The sequence below is a fragment of the Babylonia areolata genome, chromosome 1 (assembly GCF_041734735.1).
Source record: "Babylonia areolata isolate BAREFJ2019XMU chromosome 1, ASM4173473v1, whole genome shotgun sequence".
Taxonomy (NCBI): domain Eukaryota; kingdom Metazoa; phylum Mollusca; class Gastropoda; order Neogastropoda; family Buccinidae; genus Babylonia; species Babylonia areolata.
This window is the reverse complement of record NC_134876.1, coordinates 16,679,507-16,699,463: the sequence shown is the minus strand read 5'-3', so window position 1 is coordinate 16,699,463 and position 19,957 is coordinate 16,679,507. Positions and strand designations below refer to the sequence as shown.

The window sequence follows — 19,957 nt, the reverse complement described above, 5'->3', positions numbered from 1 at the left end:
GTACTTCCACAGCCCGCGGCGGTACACAAACCACACACGTGCGTGCACACACACACACACACACACACATAATGTCACTCTCTCCCTCTCCGACTATCTCTCTCCTTCTCTGTTTCTCTCTCTCCTCTGTCTGTGTGTCTGTCTGTCTCTATCTCTCTCTCTCATCCTCTTTTACTGTCTGTCTCTCCCTCTCTGGTTATTGTACTGTATTAGCGCCGTGTGTGTGTGCGTGTGTGTGTGTGTGTGTGTGTGCGTGAGACAGTAAGCGCGTACGTGCACAGGTACAATAACATAAGCTGTAGCTGTAAAAATATGTGCCGTTTACACAATATGCACACACACGCGCGCGAACACACACACACACACACACACATACACACACATACATTCCGGTGAATCATTCTTTCCATGCTTTCATTGAATCCCATATTAATCATTTATCCACTCTTTGGTATTTGGCAAGTGATGATATCCTTCATACTGGTCAGTCTACACTGATGCCTCTGAAATGACTTTTTCCTAAAATCTTTAGCATTATGTTTTGCAGACTTGGTCATTGTTCCATCGAAATTGAAATCATTATAACAAAACAGTTTTCATGTTCAAAGTATCGTCTGGTTGTGCTCCAGTCCGTTTTTGGTATCAATGTTAATCGCTTCGCTCATTGAATAATGTTGCCTCTTTCTAGAACTGACCTCTTTAAATTCAGTTTCACATTGTAGTGGTTTACTCTGGAATAACATTTCATCCTTCCTTAATGTCTACACTACATAAGATCCTTTTAAAAAAAAAAAAAAAAAAAAAAAAAGGATATCATTCACAATGACGATTTCCTTCCACTTTTCTGGTCCCTGTGCTTAGTTTCCAAACCAAGTTATTTTGAGAGACTCTAAGCACTTTTGTGTAATTTGAAATACCCAAACCTCGATTTACAACAGTATGTACCGCGTGTTTTCTTTGTAATTTTGTCTGATTTAGCATCCCTTACAAAATCCATAGCACATGTGTATATGCGTATGCCATTTCTGTGTGTATTTGAATGTGTCACGTTTGTATTTCTACAAACCCTTGTTGTAAAAATTGATATTTTGATTTTTTTTTTTTTTTCGTTTTGCCCTCGGAGGACAAGGAGTAAAGAAGCATATGCATACTTTTTTTTTTCCATTTCACTCATTTAAAAAAAAGTTAATTCTTTCGTTTATTCGTTCTATCTCTCTATCTATCTGTATCTATCTCTCTTTCTTAGAATAATCGCATTTACCTGTTTTAGTTCATGTTTATAAAATGTTTTCTCGTGTATTTCGCAGACCCCCTTTAAAATAATAAAATTCACTCGGCAGGCCTGGGAAAAGAAGTCGGGACTTTCCAAAGTACTTAAGATAGCACCATGCTCGAACAAATTCTATTTAAAAGTACACTTAAATTTCCTTCGCTCAGTGCAGTGGTTTTCCCTCAGGCTGTTGTGCCAACAAAAGAAACAACTAAAGATGAGTCGACAACAATACCTGCATACATCGGTGCAGCGGCTAAGGCCATGCGCGCGCGCGCACGTACTTCCACAGCCGGTACACAAACCACACACGTGCACACACACACACACACACACACACACACACACACACACTCATCGCGCGATCCCCACACCCCAACACCCACATCTCCCATCCCGCCGTTATCTCCCTTTATCTATTTATTTCTTTGCGTGCCTTTCATTAATCGAGTCAAGGGAAGGTGATTTACATTAACAAATCCCAGTCATACAGGCGAGTGAACGGGACTGAAAACGGAATCGATTTCAAACTGAAGACGCCAACAGCCAGTTTAATCAACCGAAGCGAGTCGGCACTCCTGTAACAACTTGTCACCGTGACATAGTATTGAGGAGAGCTGGGGCGGATGTGCGTGTGGCTGTGGGTGTGGAGGGAGGAGGCGCCAGTGTGTGTGTGTGTGTGTGTGTGTGTGTATGCGTGTGTGTGTGTGTGTGTGTGTGTGTGTGTGTCAGTGTGTGTGTGACAGTGTGTGTGACAGTGTGTGTGTGTGTGTGTGTGTGTGGTTTTATCAGGTGTCTTTTTTGAGAGCCATGTCATCAGCAGGCCGACACGGGCGATCTCAGCGCATTCAGTGCAGGTGATCAGTCGGTTTTCAGATTCACGCCTTGACACCTTCAGTGTGAAAAACAACGCAAATCAAGGTACATACGATATTTTTCTTTGTCTTGCTAATGTTGTTTTGGTTTCGGGGAGGGGGGGGGGGCGGGATTCTGTGTGTGCTTGCGTGTGTGTGTGTGTTTTGTGGGTTGTTTTTTTTTTCTTGATTATTTTTATTCAAAATGCGATCAAACGTGAGATTAATAGGGTTAAAAATTAAGCGATGAATGTTTTCAGGCTGGAAAACATAGTGGTGTGTGTGTGACAAGATCACTTGGAAAACGAGCAAAGGTTTTGTACTTTTTCAAAATCGATATTTGCTTTGTACAATACAATATACTTCAATACAATGCAATATAATACAATACAATACCACTGACATCATACAATACAATACAACAGGTTTTGGCAATGCTATAGAAAACAGTGAAATGCTAACATCTAATTCGATAGGAAATAATTTACAGTGCATACAAAGGCCCGTCATTCTCCGTCACAGGCTGACAACACAGCCTGTAATCCTACGCTCGAATTCGGCACACGTATTTAAGCATGTCTAAAGTTGAACCATACAGTCAAACAGATTCAGACGAATACAAACATGAAACATGAAGCACAGTGGCTTAACTGATTGATATATCGAGCAATAAAAGATAAATGCTCTAAAATAAATAGATAAATAGATAAATATACAAATGAATAAACAAACAAATAAATAAATAAGGAGTTAGAGAAACATCATTTCAGAAAAAGAAACACTAATATGAATTCATAACTATAAAGTATCAAACGATTGATTCATTACTGGGAACATAGCATTCTAGCATGAAGTAGTAAAAGAGAACGTTTCTAAATTAGCATGTACTCATGACAAAACATTATTCCAAAATAAGAAACTCGACTCCGGATCGCGCGCACGCGCGCTTGTGTGTGTGTGTCTGTGTGTGTGCGTGCTTGCGCGCGCGCTTGTGTGTGTGTGTGTGTGGGGGGGGGGGGTGTTGGGAGGTGTGTGTTTGTTTGTTTGTGTGTGTGTGTGTGTGTGTGTGTGTTTGCGTGCGTGCGTGCACGCGCCTGCTCAATCGCCGCCGGATAGAGTGTGTCCACAACGGGTGATCAATACACAGTTGCCGCTGCAATTGACAAAGCACGTCAGCACGAACCTGTCAATCATTTCATTCTCAACACCAGCTTTTTTTTTTTTTTCAGCTGCGTGTCACAAGTATGAAAAGTATCAATAATATCAAATTAAAGATATAATAGATGAGAAACGATCCAGTGGTTACAAGTCACCTTCACTGTCTATTAATAATGATGTATGCCGTTCTTTGTCGACAATGGGAATTCCCTTTCCTTTATTTAGTGCCACCTCAACTGTACCTGTACACAGTACAGGTGATAAGTATGACTATGATCAGTGATTTTGACCAGTTCAGATTGCCTTGTCGCCTTGGGTGTGTTTAGCAACGCCAATTAAGGTACAGATTTTCATTTTGTCTTTGATTTGCTACTGCTTTCTGTTGATTATATCTTTATTCCATAAAACGATCAAACTGACGTGAGATGAACATATAGGGGTAAATAAAGAAGAGAAGGGACGGGTGTTTCAGGGAACCCGTGGTATAGTTTGTCTCACCCTGGTTTGAAAAAAAACCGTACAATATATTTGTGTTTTTAACATCGATATTCGCTTTTGTACAATACAGGACAACACACCTTTATCAATCCGATTTAACATTATTTCTGCACCCAAAGTCTCGTCATTCGCTCCACAGTCTCTCATTTACAAACAGGTACGTTTATGATGTGTGTATGTATTATTTTCTGTACGTGTTTGCTTTTTCGTCAAAACATGCGGGTATTATGATCATATACACGCGCATGTTTATGTATGTAGGCCTATGTATTTGAGTGTATTCGAATATTCTGTATGTAGTATACTTCAACAACCTTCTGTTATTTTCGTGAATAGTGTGACTCTATTTTCTCTTTGCCGTGAGGGTTGGATGCAACTGAAAAAATTAAAAATAATAATAAATTTAAAACATACATCCATTTCCCTCATTTGAAACCAAAAAAAGTTCGTTCGTTCGTCTATTCAGCCCACGGTCGAACGAGTGCGTCGGGCATAAGTGTATAAGCATGACCAAGGCTGAACTAAAACAGTCAACTGAAAGGGAAAAAAAAAATATCGAGATGAATACTAACATGAAACATAAAAAGTTGATGAAAAATATTTTTTTTAAATACAGCGGCTTGATTTACCACACAATAAATAAAAGAGATGTGCTCTTAAATGAATAAATATATGTATAATCAATCTTTTTTTCTTTTTTTTAATCTATTTTAAATGCTTGGCAATGCTCGGGTTCTGACATGCACTGAGCTGGCCACTGACCACTGACCACTTGTGCTGCACACACATACTATTTGTGAGATGTGGTCAAGCTGTTGTTGTTGTTGTTGTTGTCATATTCTTATTCACAGACAGCTCGGAAGTCAAAGGACGCTGTAGTGAACTCTCTCTCTCTCTCTCTCTCTCTCTCTCTCTCTCTCTCTCTCTCTCTCTCTCTCTCTCTCTCTTTCTCTCAAATTACGCATGTAAACGTTGTAATGTAATCGAAGATGAAAACCATTTTATAAACAATTGTGTCCTTTACAATAACCTGCGACAAAAACATCTGAACTCTGAAGGTCAATCGTATGTTCATTTGATGAAGAATGGTTCTGTTTACAGTATTCGTAAACTATGCATTTATATATTTAATGCCCTGAAGATACGACAGGCATTCTGTTACAACAATGATGAAAGTTAGAATTAATTTACTATGCACGAGAAGCACTTTTGTTCTACAGGTTAAGTTAGTACGTATTTTACATTTTGTTGTGGCTGAGTGATCACCATATTGTGTACTTTTTACCTCTTTCTAGGGGCCGGAGGCCTGGAGATTAAAGTTTTGTTCTTGTTCTTGTTCTCTCTCTCTCTCTCTCTCTCTCTCTCTCTCTCACACACACACACACACACACACACACACACACACACACACACACACACACACACACACACGCTGGGCACAGAGAGCAGACAGACAGACAGAGAGACAGAGACAGACAGGCACGGACGGACACGGACATCTTCTGGATAGAGATAGAGAGAGAGACAGAGGGGGAGAGAGAGAGTAGAATTTTGAACTTGTTGGAGAGGCTTGAGGAGATTCGACCCGTGAACCGGCCAGCCAGAAGAGAACTGCTATAGGATATCATTGATCAGATACATGCACAAACTAATGCTTTAGTCTAACCAGCAATGTGAATTTTCTCTCGCAGGTACATGTACTGAGAACGCTACAACTTGGGACAGGCGAAAATCTAGACTCACAGACGGTATAGGGAATGACTCACTGCCCCAGTTTTAGCGCCAAATAACTCAAGGGTGGTAACTCGAGCCATGCTCCAATGAGGCGTCACCAATCACGCTCTCCCTTCGAGAGAAAGACAGAGAGAGAGAGAGAGAGAGAGACAGACAGACAGAAAAAGAGAGAGACACTTGACGCTTTGATGTTTAACTGTCATTGACTGTACAGTCAGAGACAGAGACACAGAGACAGAGACAGAGAGAGACAGAGACAGAGAGAGAATTGAAAGGGTTCCTAATCGCTTTCTTTGAAAGGTTCAAATTCCACCTTCTCCTGTCAGACTTCGACACAGAGACATAAAAATGGAAGACAAGACAAACAATAGACAGAGAGACAGACAGACAGACAGACAGGCGGACAAATGGTAGACAGATGGACGGATCAACAAACACTTCAGTGTTATTCCTTTTTCACCTCAAGGGTGTTCCAGTAAGGCATACAAGTTACAGTGATCACAGTGTCAGTCAGAGAAGAAGACTTTTGCTTGTAAGGATATATATATATATATATATATATATATATATATATATATATATATATATATATATATATATATATATATATATATATATATTGCTCCATAGTAATTCTCGAAAAAAAACTGAATGTTAGATGAGTGACACAATGTTGATGTCTGTTAAAGATGCCTGTAAATCGTTTGGTTTTTTTCCCCAGTGGTTTTGTCGTGCCTGTATATCAATACTGGTGACACAGAACAGACACCCTGCCGAATGCATGGACATGTGTGTGTGTGTGTGTGCGTGTGTGCGCGTGCGCGTGCGCGGATCAGTCTCTGTCCGCAAGAACCAACATCGGCCCATGTGACACCTTTATAATAACACTCAGTTATGAGAATGGAATTGACACACTGATAAACTAGTTATCAAAGCATTTTGCCAGTGGTAAATAGGCTATTCGAAACAGTCTAAATCTTCTGTGTTCATTTTAGCCTACTTGTTAAAATTAATGTTTGTACTCTCTCTCTCTCTCTCTCTCTCTCTCTCTCTCTCTATTCAGTTGTTGATAGGAGCTATTTGATGTCCATTCTAAGAAGACAAAAAAAAATGGTGTCGATAGTAAAATGTGCCAAGCAATTAAAGGTATGTACAATATCATATAAGCAAGAGTTTGCGCATTTGACGAACTTATTCACAAATTTATTTGCCCTAAAAGATTGAAATAAGGAGAAATTTGTAGTCCTGTTTTAGTTTCGCTTTTTATCAATGAGCCCGCAACTGAAATTGTTCAAAAAGGAAAAAGAAAAAAAAAAAAAAAAGACGGTATAGCTTTAATACCCGAACAGATACAAATTATACTTTTGTTTATTGCTGATGATGTCACATTTCTACAATATAATCGTTGCTGGTTTGCAGCAGCAACCGAACATCTTATTAACTCTGCAGGAAAACCTGGATTGCTAGTGAACTTAGAATTGTCCAAGTGGTTGTCTTCAGAAAGGGTGGTTATGTTTTTCTGCAAGAGAGAAAGGGGCTTACAATGGGACACATCTGGTCAACCAGTATTTTTTGTTTCAATAAGTTTAAGAATATGGCTGTCAGGGCAAAAAGGGTGTGGTTGGTATCTTACGACAACTTTGGTCTCCAGGTAACCAACCACCTCAACTGATTTTCAGGCTTTTCGGTTGCCAGATCCAACCCATGCTAACTTATGGTTCTGAGGTATGGGGTCTTACAGCAGATTATTCTATCATCGAACTGGTACATTTATTTCTAGTTAAAAGATTACTGAACTTGAGTGTCCGAACACCAAATGCACTCGTCTATGGAGAAACTGAGAGACTGATTCCCACTGTTTATAAACGTCTATGTTGGGCACATCAACTGCTGGCAAAAAGTAACAGCAATGTCCGACATCGTATTCCGCGAAAGTCTTACAAGATGCTATATAACCTTCACTGAACAATGACTGGGTCTCTAAGGTCTGCTTCACTTGATATCGTTATTGTTTTGGCTTTGTGTGGAAACACGAAGAGGGTGGTGGTAAGAAAACGTTTTTGGCTGAGTTTAGACAACATTTAATTAACTGTTATGTCCAAGGTTGGAACAGTGACATCAGAACAAAAGAACATTATGCATTCTATTCTTCTTTGAAAGAAAATCACTCCCTGTCTCATCATTTAATGGCTGTTGAGAACAGTGCAGTTAGAAAATATCTAACAATCTAGGCTTGGTGTATCACCAATGAAATGCTTTTTAGACGGTTTTCGTGAAACTGAGCAGAAATGTTTTAGTTTTCCTTTCTGTGAGGGGAATGTGGATCTGAAATGGATTTCATTTTTATAAACCTCATATATCGACAGGTTAGAGAGCAATTTATACTTCCAAAAATGTTATAAAACATACATATATGTTCAGTTTACAGTTACTGTCGTCTAATATGAAACACTCAATGGAATTCGCTGTTCACAAAGATTTGGCATTTCAGATATTAGTGACCAGCTTCAACAAAATGATAGATAAGTCGATTTTTTAGGATGTAAAGATAGATAGATATATGTATATATATATAATGTCATTGGAAAGAATACGAAAAGACCTTTCCAATGATGTATAAAACATGTTCCTAGGTTAAAAGATATAGAAGTTATGGTAGTTCAAATTGTGTTCGTAGTGCGGCAGCCATTTTGAGAAAAACAGCTTTAATGTTTTGCAACTGACTCGAGATTTTTCCCTAGTAACGGGGCTTTGTGTTAACTGTATGCCTGTGAAAGTTAGACAGGTTATCAAACTAGGGTCTGTCCAATCTTTGGGCACTGATATTCTCACTTGATGATAATACTAATGTAATTTTGAATGGTTGTTTTGGGGTGTAAAAGAGTTTTCTTCCTCTTGATCTCTCAACAAACAAAGCTTCTTTTGCTTTCATTTACTTTACATCAAAATTAGAATGATGCACATCTGAATTTTGATTTTGCTGAGAATTGAAATAAACTTGTGATTTTTTTTGATTTTTTTTTTTACTTTAAATATGCCAGTGGTTGCCAGTGTGGATGGGCGCGCAGGGGTTCGCTGAGTGGCCCATTTTTTTTCATTCTTCATTATCAGTGATTTGCCCTCTAAGTATCTTCCATTTCCACTTTATTATGTTTTTTTTTATGTATTTACCTACATGTTTATTTTTTAGTATTTCTTTTTCTTTGATGTTAATGTATTCTATTAAGATATCGAATAGATATTAATGTAAAACATGCTGTTTTTCGGGATAATTGCCCCACAATATCGGCACGTAGGTGCAGAAATTAACTAAATTGTCAAATTTATATAGTTTGAAATCAGCACACACAAAAAAACAGCAATTAAGATATGTTGCAATTTAGAGATTGAACTATGCACTGGTGAAAAAAAAACAAAAAAAAAAAACACCATCATTTATCCCAGATGGACCCTCAGCACTGTTTTTGCCTGTAGCGCAACTGAATGCAGCGCGAGTTATCTATCATTTCGTGGGAGACGGTCAAGGTCGTGCAACATGAACGGACACTGTATTTTGATTAACATCAGTACTGTGTAATTTGAATGAAAGCTGTTCTCTCAGGTTGGAATGTTATCCCCGTTCCACCGTTTTCTTTGACTTGGGCAAATGGCCCAGTCAGAAAAAAATGTCTTGTCTTGTCTTGTCTTGTCTTGTCCCTCTTCGTATATTTTTCTCATTTTTCTTTCAGTTGATGACCAGAGGTCCGGCTGTATATATATATATATATATATATATATATATATATATATATATATATATATATACACGTTATTTCCAATGTATTTTATTAGTTATGTATATAAATGCTTTTAATATATATATATATATATATATATATATATATATATATTTAAGCATTTTGTAATAATTCCTTTACCCTTTTGGAATAAAATTTCGTTTCATTTCGTTTCTTTTCTCAGTGACAAACATGTGCATTCAGACTGATTTTATTCATGGCATCATCCCACGAGAATGTTGTAAAGACGTTCGCCTTGTACTTATTTAAAGCCTTCAAAACGTACTCTTACTGTGCTCTTGGATAATGTGTGGCCTGTTTCACTTTGTTTGATCAAATCATTTGCTCTGATATTGTTATTCATATGTGTTCTCCATAGCCCCCTTCAAATGGCGCTGCGGCCTTTCTTAAATAAATCATCCGTATTTCTCTCTCTCTCTCTCTCTCTCTCTCTCTCTGTAAATGAATGAGTGAGTTGTTGTGTGTGTGGTTGTGTGTGTGTGTGTGTGTGTGTGTATGTGTGTGTCACTGTGCGTACGTGTTGTGTGTGTGTGCTTGTGTCACTGTGCGCGCGTGGTACGTGTGTGTGTGTGTGTGTGTGTGTGTGTGTGTGTTCATGCGCGCGTGCGCGCGTATACAAAATTCACGAGAAGGTCAGCTTGAACTTGAAGCAGGAAAACCGGATCACATGTGCCACGTCTCTGTGCATATCGTGTTTCACCTACTGACACACAACACTGCGCTCTTTCTGCACTGACAATGACATTGTCGCTTTTTGCACTGTGTCGTTTTGTCCTCAGGAAACTATGTGTCGCTAGCTGTGGAAGTCGTAGAACACTGTGATACACCTGCATACACTTCTTGCATGTTATATTCCATTGGACACTTAATGATAAATACGATCATTGGTTCGCTTTAATCTAGACTACTTGTGAAGAATTTCTCATGTCATATTTTAAGAATCTTTGCAAGTTAAAAAATAGGCCCACGCCGGTTCGCTTGAGTTGCTTTGAACGGGCAAGTCAGGACCTCTTTCAACAGTTAGCGCGAAAATGCGGTGGGCGTCTTGGAACTGGGGACTCACTGACGCTCCATTTGAGTTCGTGGCCAGCTCAAACTACTGGCAGTTTGAAAGCAGTGGGCAGATTATTTTGTCCCCTACCGTGTTATGTTCTAACCTATGTTCGTTGAGGCATAAGTTTGTGCGGACTCGACAGATCGTACGCGCTATACGACATCTGCTTTAATTAGAATTTTTCAAAGGTGGCGGGTGCTCGGGGGGTGGGGATGGGGGGGGGGGGGTTGAGGGGAGGAGGGGGTTGGTGCAGATGCCCGATTTCCACAGAGGTCGTTGTGATCAAACACCTCACCATTTGATGTGTAAGGTGCGTGATCAGTTCAGTTACTCAACTGATCATCTTAGCTAATGAACATTGCGTAGACTGAGGCAGACTTAGCCACGCCATAGGCTAGGTCTCTGTATTTTCATAATTACTGCTGCTTCTTTGTCTGGGCAGTTCAGTATTCAAACCAAAAACGAAATTCAAAACATAATTATGTCATTCATCACAGCCTAATGTGCCTTATCCAGGACACGCTTACATCAAAATTTCACTCACCTGTAAATTTTCCATGATTTTTAGTTCAGCTTAGTGTTGCTCGGTCACTTTGAAGCCTCGAAGGCTAGCTGGTTCTAATTCTCACGCGAGATCGAACAGGCGTTATTATTGGCGCACCCTGAGAGGTGCGCTTCAGTTTGCGCGGCCGCCTCGCATGAAAAGCACGCCCTACGTTGGTTGTCTTTCCACATGTTCTACTCACCAACACCAACGGCCAGCTAATTCACTGTCTGTGTTATATATTTCTGAGTAAAAAGCGCGGCAGAATGAACAGACTTCAATGAAAGATTGAAAGAAAAGAAATGAGAGACAGAAAGAAAGGAAGGAAGAAAAGAAGAAAAAAGAGAAAGAATGAATGACAGACAGAAAGAAAGATACCTAGAAAAGAAAAAAAAATAGAAAGAAAGAACTCTTTGAATTAATAAATAGATAAATAATTCTGAAAAACATAGATGAATTAATAAATGAATGAATTAGCGAAATAATTAACTGATTAATTAAACTATCAATAGATACATGAATAAGATAGACAAATCAATCCATCAATCAATCAATTAGTTAATGACGGTTTAGCAACGAAAGGTAAACAACAAACACACAAGAACATAACATAACAACACACACACCCTACCTCATGTTCGTCCCTTCATGAGGTTCTTTTTCCCAAGAACGCCAGCCAGTACACATGAAAAAAAAACATAAACAAATATAAACGAAACACACACACACACACACACACACACACACACACACACACACACACACACACACACACACACACACACACACACACACAAAATCCTCCTACAGAGATCCGAACCGACACTCAACAACGTTTCACTGCGGTATCGTCACCACACAACCCCTTGTATCCTTCTGATACCGTCCACAGATGCACATTGCATAATATGTTGTCTTGGGGTCTTGACGACCATTGTATGAAAACAACCAAGAACCATGCTATGGGCAATGGACTTGTCAGTTCGGGTTGAAACTTGTCAGAAGGGTAGGGGCGGGAGGATGGGGTGGTGGGGGTGGGGTAGGGGTGGGCGTGGGGTAGGCGGTGGGGAGTTGTATGGTTATTATAATTATGTGGGTGTGGTGGGTGTACTGGAAGGTGTATTCGGAACTACAGGGTGGCGTCAACGGAGACGGGGTCGGGGGGCTTGAGGGGGGTGAGGGTTTGGGGTTATAGGGGGAACGGGGGGGGGGGGGGTACTTTCAGCAGGTATAAACAAGATCAAGAATTTGTTTGTGAATAAAATTAATCTCTCTCTCTCTCTCTCTCTCTCTCTCTCTCTCTCTCTCTCTGCTTGTCATTCGGATGACACGATAAACCAAGGTCCCGTGTGCAACATGCATTTAGCGCATGTAAAAGAACCCATGGCAACAAAAGGGTTGTCCCTGGCAAAATTCTGTAGAAAAATCCACTTCGATAGAAAAAACAAATAAAACTGATGGCAGGAAAAAAATACAAACAAAAAAAAAAAAACAGAAAAAAAGGGGAGGTGGGGGTTGTTGTGGGAGGGTGGGGGGGGGCTGTCATTGTAGTGACGCGCTCTCCCTGGGGAGAGCAGCTCGAATTTCACACAGAGAAATCTGTTGTGAAAAAAAAAAAAGAGTAATACGAATACAAATGTTGACTGAGCCAAAGTTACCATGTGATGTTGGCAGAAACTGACCATGAAGGGGGCAACTGCACGTGCTATGGGACTCCTGGACATCGTCACTGACTTCTGTCCCCTGTTCGTGATTCTGATTCTGATTCTTGCTCAGGATTCTGTTCTCCTCACCAGTGCACGACTGACCACTGCCATCAATGGTGAGATGAAGACAGCACCTATACCGCTTCCGTTCCTTCTTCCTTGCTGTTTGACCTGTTTATTTCCTTTATCTTTGTTTCTGTTCTTCCTTTCTTTCTTTCTGTTCTTCTTTCTTTCTTTCTTTCTCTCTTTTCAATTCTTTTCTTTTCTTTTCTTATCTTTTGACACCACCCACCAGCCCTGAACCACCAGAGCACTGAGAAAGAAAGAATTATGAAGGAAGGAAGGAAGGAAGGGAGAGGTGAAGGAAGGATGGAAGGAAGGAAGGGAGGAGTGAAGGAAGGAAGGATGGAAAGAAGGAAGGGAGGGAGCGAAGGAAGGATGGAAGGAAGGGAGGGAGTGAAGGAAGGAAGGATGGAAAGAAGGAAGGGAGGGAGTGAAGGAAGGATGAAAGGAAGGGAGGAGTGAAGGAAGGATGGAAGGAAGGGAGGAGTGAAGGAAGGAAGGGAGGGAGTGAGTGAAGGAACAGAGGAAGGAAGGAGTGAAGGAAGGAAGGAAGGAAGGGAGGGAGTGAAGGAAGGATTGAAAGATGGGAGGGAGGGAGTGAAGGAAGGAAGGATGGAAAGAAGGAAGGGAGGGAGTGAAGGAAAGGATGGAAAGAAGGGAGGAGTGAAGGAAGGATGGAAGGAAGGGAGGAGTGAAGGAAGAGAGGAAGGAAGGAGTGAAGGAAGGAAGGGAGGGAGGGAGGAGTGAAGGAAGAGAGGAAGGAAGGAGTGAAGGAAGGAAGGGAGGGAGGGAGGAGTGAAGGAAGGATGGAAGGAAGGGAGGAGTGAAGGAAGAGAGGAGAGGATGAAGGAACTGCACGTGCTATGGGATCTGGAGATGTGAAGACATGTCCTGTTCGGAATCGATTCGAGCTGTCAGGATTTTCTGACAGGAAGAACGGACATGAATGGAGTGAAGAAGGATACGTCGGTTCTTTGCTGTTGACCGTTATTTCTTTGTCTTGTTTGTTCTTCCTGTTCTTCAATTTTCTTCTTTTCTATTTAGACACGCACCAGGAGCCCTGAACCACAGGAGCGATGAAGAAGAGAGAAGAATTAGTGAAGGAGGAGGTGAAAGAAGGAAGGAAGGAAGGGAGGGAGGAGTGAAGGAAGGATGGAAGGAAGGGAGGAGTGAAGGAAGGATGGAAGGAAGGAAGGATGGAAGGGAGGAAGGAGTGAAGGAAGGAAGAGAAGAGTGAAGGAAGGAAGGAAGGAAGGAAGGGAGGAGTGAAGGATGGAAGAAAGGAAGGAACACAGAAAGACAGACAGAAAGAAAGAAAGACATAAAGAAAGAAAGAAAGAAAGAAAGGACGAAAGAAAGACATAAAGAAAGAGAGGAAGGAAGGAAGGAAGGAACAAACAAAGGAAGAAAGAAAGAAAGAAAGAAAGACATAAAGAAAGAAAGAAAAAAGGAAAGGAAGGAAGGAAGAAAGAAAGAAAGAAAGGAAGATCATGCAAGTCTGGCTAAGAAAGAAAGAAACGAATCATATTTCGGAATCTTTTGTGAAAATAGGCGTTCGACATTTCCGTGGAAGTGTTGTATAATACGCATTTGCAAACAGGAATGAAACAAGAATGGTTGGCAGATAACAAGTATGTTAACAACGTGTAACTCAAACTGAAACCACGTGTGTGTGTATGTGTGTGTGTGTGTGTGTGTGTGTGAGTGTGTGTGTGTGTGTTTGTGTGTGTGTGTGTGTGTGCGTGTGTGTGTGTGTTTGTGCGTGTGTGTGTGTGTGTGTTTGGGTTTGTGCGCGCGCGCGCGCGCGTGTGTGTGTGTGTGCGTGTGTGTGCGTGTACGTGGGTGTATGTGTGTGCGTGTACGTGTGTGTGTATGTGAGCGTGTGTGTGTGGCCATGTGTGTGTCCGTATGCGTGTGTGTATGTGTCTGTTACCGTGTCTGTGCCCGTGTGTATGTGTGTGCATGCGTCAGTGTGTGTGTTTCTCTGTATGTGTATGCATGTGTGTGTGTGTGTGTGTGTGTGTGTGGGTGGGTGGGTGTGTCTGTGTGTGTCTGTGTGTGTGTGCGTGTCTACGTGCGTCAATGCGTGTGTGCATGCCACCACATCCCATAATCGTCCTTCTCATCAACAGACACGTTGCCCGAGTGCCCGAGCAACAAATTCAAATGCTTCAGAGACTGCTGTCTGAAGGGAGGGGACTGGTTCTGTCACGAGAGAGATGAGAGGTGTTACAACTGCAGCACCAGGAGAGCCCTTTGTGGGGAAGAATCTCTTCCCAGAGACTGCCTACTGTACTGTTACAAGCTTCAGAATCCTCCTCCTCCTTCCGATGCATACCACGACGGAGACTGTAAGTCTTTTAAAACTCTGCTGCCCGACTCGTCCTCAGAAAGAAAAGATCTGAGCACATCACTCCTCTTTTGCAACATCTCCACTGGCTCCCTGTCTCACACCGAATAAAGTACAAGATCAGCACTCTATGTTATAGATGCATTCACAAAACTGCCCCTTCCTATCTCTGCGGCTGCCTTCACCTCTACACTCCATCTCGCTCACTACGATCGGCCTCTGATCCACTCTGTTTACGCATACCCAGATTCAAACACTCGACTATTGGCCGCCGTTCTTTCTCTGTTTCTGGACCTTGCGATTGGAATGAACTTCCTCTTTCGCTTCGTCAAGTCTCCACACTCAGCTCTTTCAAGTCTGGCCTTAAAACCCACCTCTTCCCAAAATAGCCTCCCTTGCCTGCCCTTCCTTGTCTTTAGTTTCTGCAGTATTAGAGTTATACATGCGTGTGAATGACTGGTGCGAAAGCGCTTTGATTTGTCTCTGCACAAGATCCAGCGCTATATAAATACCATTATTATTATTATTATTATTCTTTTCTTCTTTTTTTCTTTTTTTTCTTTTTCTTTTTTTTTTCTTTTTCTTTTTTTTTTATTTCTTTGCATTCAGAGTGGAATGGTTTGAATTAACTGTCGAGGCCTCTGGCCCATTACAATTGAGTGAGAAAATGCACAAAAATGACATGTTAGATACTATGATATTTCTTTGCAATTCGTGCTGTTGTGTGTCTGTCTGTCTGTCTGTCTGTCTGTGCGTGCGCGCGCGCGCGCGTGTGTGTGTGTGTGTGTCGGGAGGGGTGGTGTGTGTGGGAGGAGCATACGCGAACCCGGTGTCATTATTTCCTGTAAATTGTTTTAGAAATACATGTGAAATTGCTGATGACAGAATGTTGTTTCTAATTCATTACCCCCATGCCGCACACACCAAAAATTCTTCTTCTATTTGAAGCCGAGAAATGGTTTCACTGTTTGCAGGTCTCCACAAAGACGCCTTCATTGCAGTGACAGTCCTGGCAGTTCTGCTAGCTCTATGGGGCATCCTGCTACCACTGGCGGTTTCCGTGTATGCCAGGAGAACACCCCTCAAGAGATGGCCCATCTGTCTACGGACTGCACTAGGGCTTAACAACTTCGGCACTGGTAAGAGATTGAAGTTGTTGTTGTTGTTTGTTGTAAGTGTGTGTGTCGGCACTGGTAAGAGATTAAAGTTGTTGTTGTTGTTTGTTGTATATGTGTGTGTTATGTCTGCATTATGATTTTTTTTTAACAAGTCTGAAGAATATGGTAAATTACTCTCTTGTGTTTATGTCGTATGTTGGGCATAGTTTCTTAGGCTGTGAACTTTCTGTCCATTTTTCAATTGTTTGTTGTTGTTTGTTTGTTTGGGTTTATTTTAAGCCTGCCAATACCATGTTGTATTTGAAAAGGCTTCTTCTTCTTCTTGTTTTTGTTGTTGTTGTCGTCGCTTCCTCTTCTTCTTCTTCATCTAATACTACTACTACGTATTTTTCTTCTTCTTCTGCTTTGTCTCTTAACTCTGTGAAGAGTCCTTGGGACGTCGCACAGAAGAACAGGTCGTCAGATTCCTCCAGGTTTGTATGTTGTGTCAAAACCAGGAGGGATGAGGGGGTGAGGGGGGGGAGGGGGAGGGAACTCTGCCAACAATATTCATGTCCATTTTGCAATGCAGTCCGCCCATCGTATTGAGATCGTTTCTATTTCGTTTGTCGGATACGTTTTTTTTTCAAAAATTGCTCCACCAAAGAGTAGAGGGAAAAGGTGTAGGTGTCGATTTCGCTACTGAAGGGCAAAAAAAAATTGAGTCTGAATTTGCAAGTGCCAGAGGTAGATCTCTCCCCCACCGCTTCCCACCTACTTCCTCTCCCAGCTGAGAACATGCGACTGCAAAAGACTGCTTATGGTTGGAGTCCTTTTGAATGTTGTTGTTGTTTTTCAAGGGGGTAGAGGGTAGGGGGGGGGGGGGGTTGCGGGGAAAGGGGAAATCTTCGGGATTTTTTTTTTCTCCATTGAAGTGGATGAACCCTAACTGAATTCTAAACCAGAAGGCTTTTTCTCGCACCAGCAAGCTAACGTTTTAACCTCTTGTGTGCACAATGACTGGTTGTACTGGTGGAGTGTGTGTGGTCGGTAATGTAAGTGTAGATCGATACGTCAGTACGTCAGGATAGATATTCGGAACATGCACTGCTCTTCGCATCGTCTAGCACACATATGCGCACGAAAACACTCGTACTAACAGTACAAACGTACCCCCCACCCCCACACCCACACCCACCCCCTCCATACCCCTTCATAAGGGGCCTTGGCCTTTACATGAATAAATCATCTTAAATCTTGGTACACACGTACAACAAAATCACGACGAAATTCACACAATAAATATTCTTTTCTCGGCTCTTTTCAGCAGACGGGAACGACAATGACCCCATGACGGAGGAAGGAGCCCGCATGCTTCTTACACAAGACCCCAACACTGGTCCAGGCGGTCCCTGGACCAGCCACACGCGGTCCTCATCATCCGCTTCGTCCAGCCCCTCGGCAGCACTGGGCAACCAGCTTGCCGACCCGGAACAACTCAACCTCACCAGCGTCGAAGACGCCGAGGACAACGGGGATGAACGACCACAACCACCACCACCACCAGCTCCAACAGCGACCATGCCTCCTGACGAAGCTCCCCGATTTGCCCCCGAAACGCGAGAGGCTCCTGGAAGGAGAAGGCCCAGCCGAGACATGGACGTCAACCCCGAAGTCCTCTACAAGCCTGACTTCAGCATGGTAAACCCCACTACGGATATGGATCAGGAGAGGCGACACGTCGTGGCTCCAGGGACGGACAACCCAGCCAGCAATTTCCTTGGCTACACCTCCCCGGACCCACATCGTCAGCAGGCCCGCTAGTTCAGTTCACTTCAGTTCACTTCAGTTCAGTTCAGTTACTCAAGGAGGCGTCACTGCATTGTCGAACAAATCCATATACGCTACAACATATCTGCTAAGCAGACGCCTCCGTGACCAGCAGCGTGATCCGACGCGCTTAGTCAGGCCTTGAGGAAAAATAAAAATGAAATGAATTTTTTTTTTTTTTTTTTTTTAATCTGTTGAGATACAAGGGTTTTTTCAATATGATAATACTTATAATAGTAATAATAAGATGAAGAACAATAACAAATAATAAAGAACAAGATAAACAAGATACCAAATGTCACATCATGGCATGTATACATGTTGAAATAGTTTCAAGGAGCACCAGTTGTTGTTTTTTGTTTTTTGTTGTTGTTTTTATAAAGTGTGTTATTAGAGGATTATTATAATTATGTTATCCATTACCTGTGTGGCAGCTTACTTCTTTTATCAAAAATTGATGTACAAACATGTCAATTTTTGCAGTATACTCATTTCTGATATTGTTAAAAATTCTATCAAACATGCATCATTCATATACTGTATTATGATGGCAGTTTTCATTTTACTCAATGTTCTATTACCAACACAGAGTATGGTAGCCATTTTTTAACAAAATCACAGTAATTCATTTCCATTGTGTGTATATGCTTTTCTAACTTGTATCTATACTTGAGGTCAAGCAGGAATGCTTGCAGAGTTGGTTTTATTTGATTGATTCTACTCCTGTGTATAAAAAATTTTGCCCATAATAACATTAAATCTAAAGTATCATCCATTGTATTTTTACCATCAGTTCCAAACAATGCCAATTCAAAGTTCAATGACAGTCGTTCACAGTTTTCACATTTCTCTCTCAATAGCTTATTAAAGTCCTGCCAAAAGGTTTGCGTAACTGGACAAAACCATAAATAATGTTGCACTGTGTCTTTTTCAATATAACAGAAATTGCATTTGTCATCGTCAACTACACCCATGTTTTTTAGGATGATATTTGATACTAAAATTCCATGACATATTCTAAGCTGAAACCATTTCATTTTTATTTCTTTGATTCTATTTATCTTTTTCAATGTTTTCTTCCAGTCAATCTGTGTACCTAACCTATTTTCCCATTTCATAAAAGCTTTCATGTCAAAAATTTCGTTTTTCTCCAAGATTATATCGTAATAAATCCGTGTTCCCTTTTTTACCCCACAAATGGTTTTTAACGCCTTACTATTTTCATTCTTGTCATGATTCTCTAATATTATATTTCTTTTTCTGATGTATTCTTTGATTGATTGAATGCAACTAAGGTAATTTAAGTAATTCGTTCTTATTCCCCACTTCTTAAAAAAGTCTTCCTGCCTTAAAAACTGGCAGTTTTCATCCAGAATATCACGCACGAAAAATGCATTTTTTGCAGTCCAGTTCTTAAAATGAAAAGGATTGTTGTCGATTCTAAATTTAGCATTGAAAAAGATGGGTTCAGCTAATAACTCTTTACTGTTATCTAGTTCAGTATGTGTGTTGAAACTGTCATAAGCTTTCATAACGTCTTTCCAAAAGTTATTATAATTATCTTTTAAGAACCTCTTTGAGCCATAACAGTTTAACCTAGCTATTTCCGGGCAAGTGGTTTGTAATATTCTTTTCCATTTGAAATTTCCTACATAGAGTTTCCTTACCCAGGACAGTTTCAGTGCTTGTATAAATGCGTGTATGTTTGGTAATCCAATGCCCCCATTTTCAATACTGTGAACTGAGTGTATTCGTTTTATTTTGTCCGGCTTCTTGAAGAATTTTTGTTAAATGGAAAAAGGATTAAAAAAAATCAATAATAAAAAAAATTAAATAATAATAATAATAATATAAAATAATAAATAATAATAATAATAAGTATAGAAAAGAAATGAATTAATGAACAGACAGATAAATGAATAGATAGATAAATAAACAGATAAGCCAGTAGCCTATAGAACAGCTGGCTGAATACGAGTAAAGCACTATCTTTTTTCTTCCT

General features: G+C 40.8%; 1 protein-coding gene and 1 long non-coding RNA gene across 13 annotated transcripts in view; one reads left to right on the top strand and one right to left on the bottom strand.

Annotated features, from left to right (window-relative positions):
- Positions 1-19,957, bottom strand: part of LOC143280146 (uncharacterized) — a 108,225-nt gene that overhangs the window by 69,086 nt on the left and 19,182 nt on the right. For 2 of the 10 annotated variants that reach the window (XR_013054996.1, XR_013054995.1), the window contains one exon: positions 11,541-11,565. The exons of the other annotated variants lie outside the window; for them this stretch is intronic. This is a non-coding gene — a long non-coding RNA (uncharacterized LOC143280146). The remainder of the gene's footprint in view (positions 1-11,540; positions 11,566-19,957) is intronic. 10 annotated transcript variants of the gene reach the window in all.
- On the top strand, positions 2,008-18,283 carry LOC143280038 (uncharacterized). 3 transcript variants are annotated; one of them, XM_076584530.1, is made up of 5 exons: positions 2,008-2,191; positions 12,584-12,731; positions 14,811-15,029; positions 16,003-16,167; positions 17,456-18,283. In XM_076584530.1, the coding sequence occupies exons 2-5, from the start codon at positions 12,593-12,595 to the stop codon at positions 17,947-17,949; spliced, it is 1,017 nt and encodes a 338-aa protein (XP_076440645.1). In that variant the 5' UTR covers positions 2,008-2,191; positions 12,584-12,592; the 3' UTR covers positions 17,950-18,283. The 3 variants fall into 3 exon arrangements, with proteins under 3 accessions (XP_076440645.1, XP_076440628.1, XP_076440636.1); XM_076584513.1 differs by having other exon boundaries at positions 2,013-2,191; positions 17,453-18,280; XM_076584521.1 differs by lacking the exon at positions 2,008-2,191 and adding an exon at positions 3,452-3,622 and having other exon boundaries at positions 17,453-18,280.

Coding starts and splice junctions, on each gene's coding strand:
- LOC143280038 (XM_076584513.1), top strand. CDS start 12,593: ATGAAGGGGGCAACTGCACGTGCTATGGGACTCCTGGACATCGTCACT. Junction 15,030..16,002: donor TGCATACCACGACGGAGACT/GTAAGTCTTTTA, acceptor CACTGTTTGCAG/GTCTCCACAAAGACGCCTTC. Junction 16,168..17,452: donor GCTTAACAACTTCGGCACTG/GTAAGAGATTGA, acceptor GGCTCTTTTCAG/CAGACGGGAACGACAATGAC.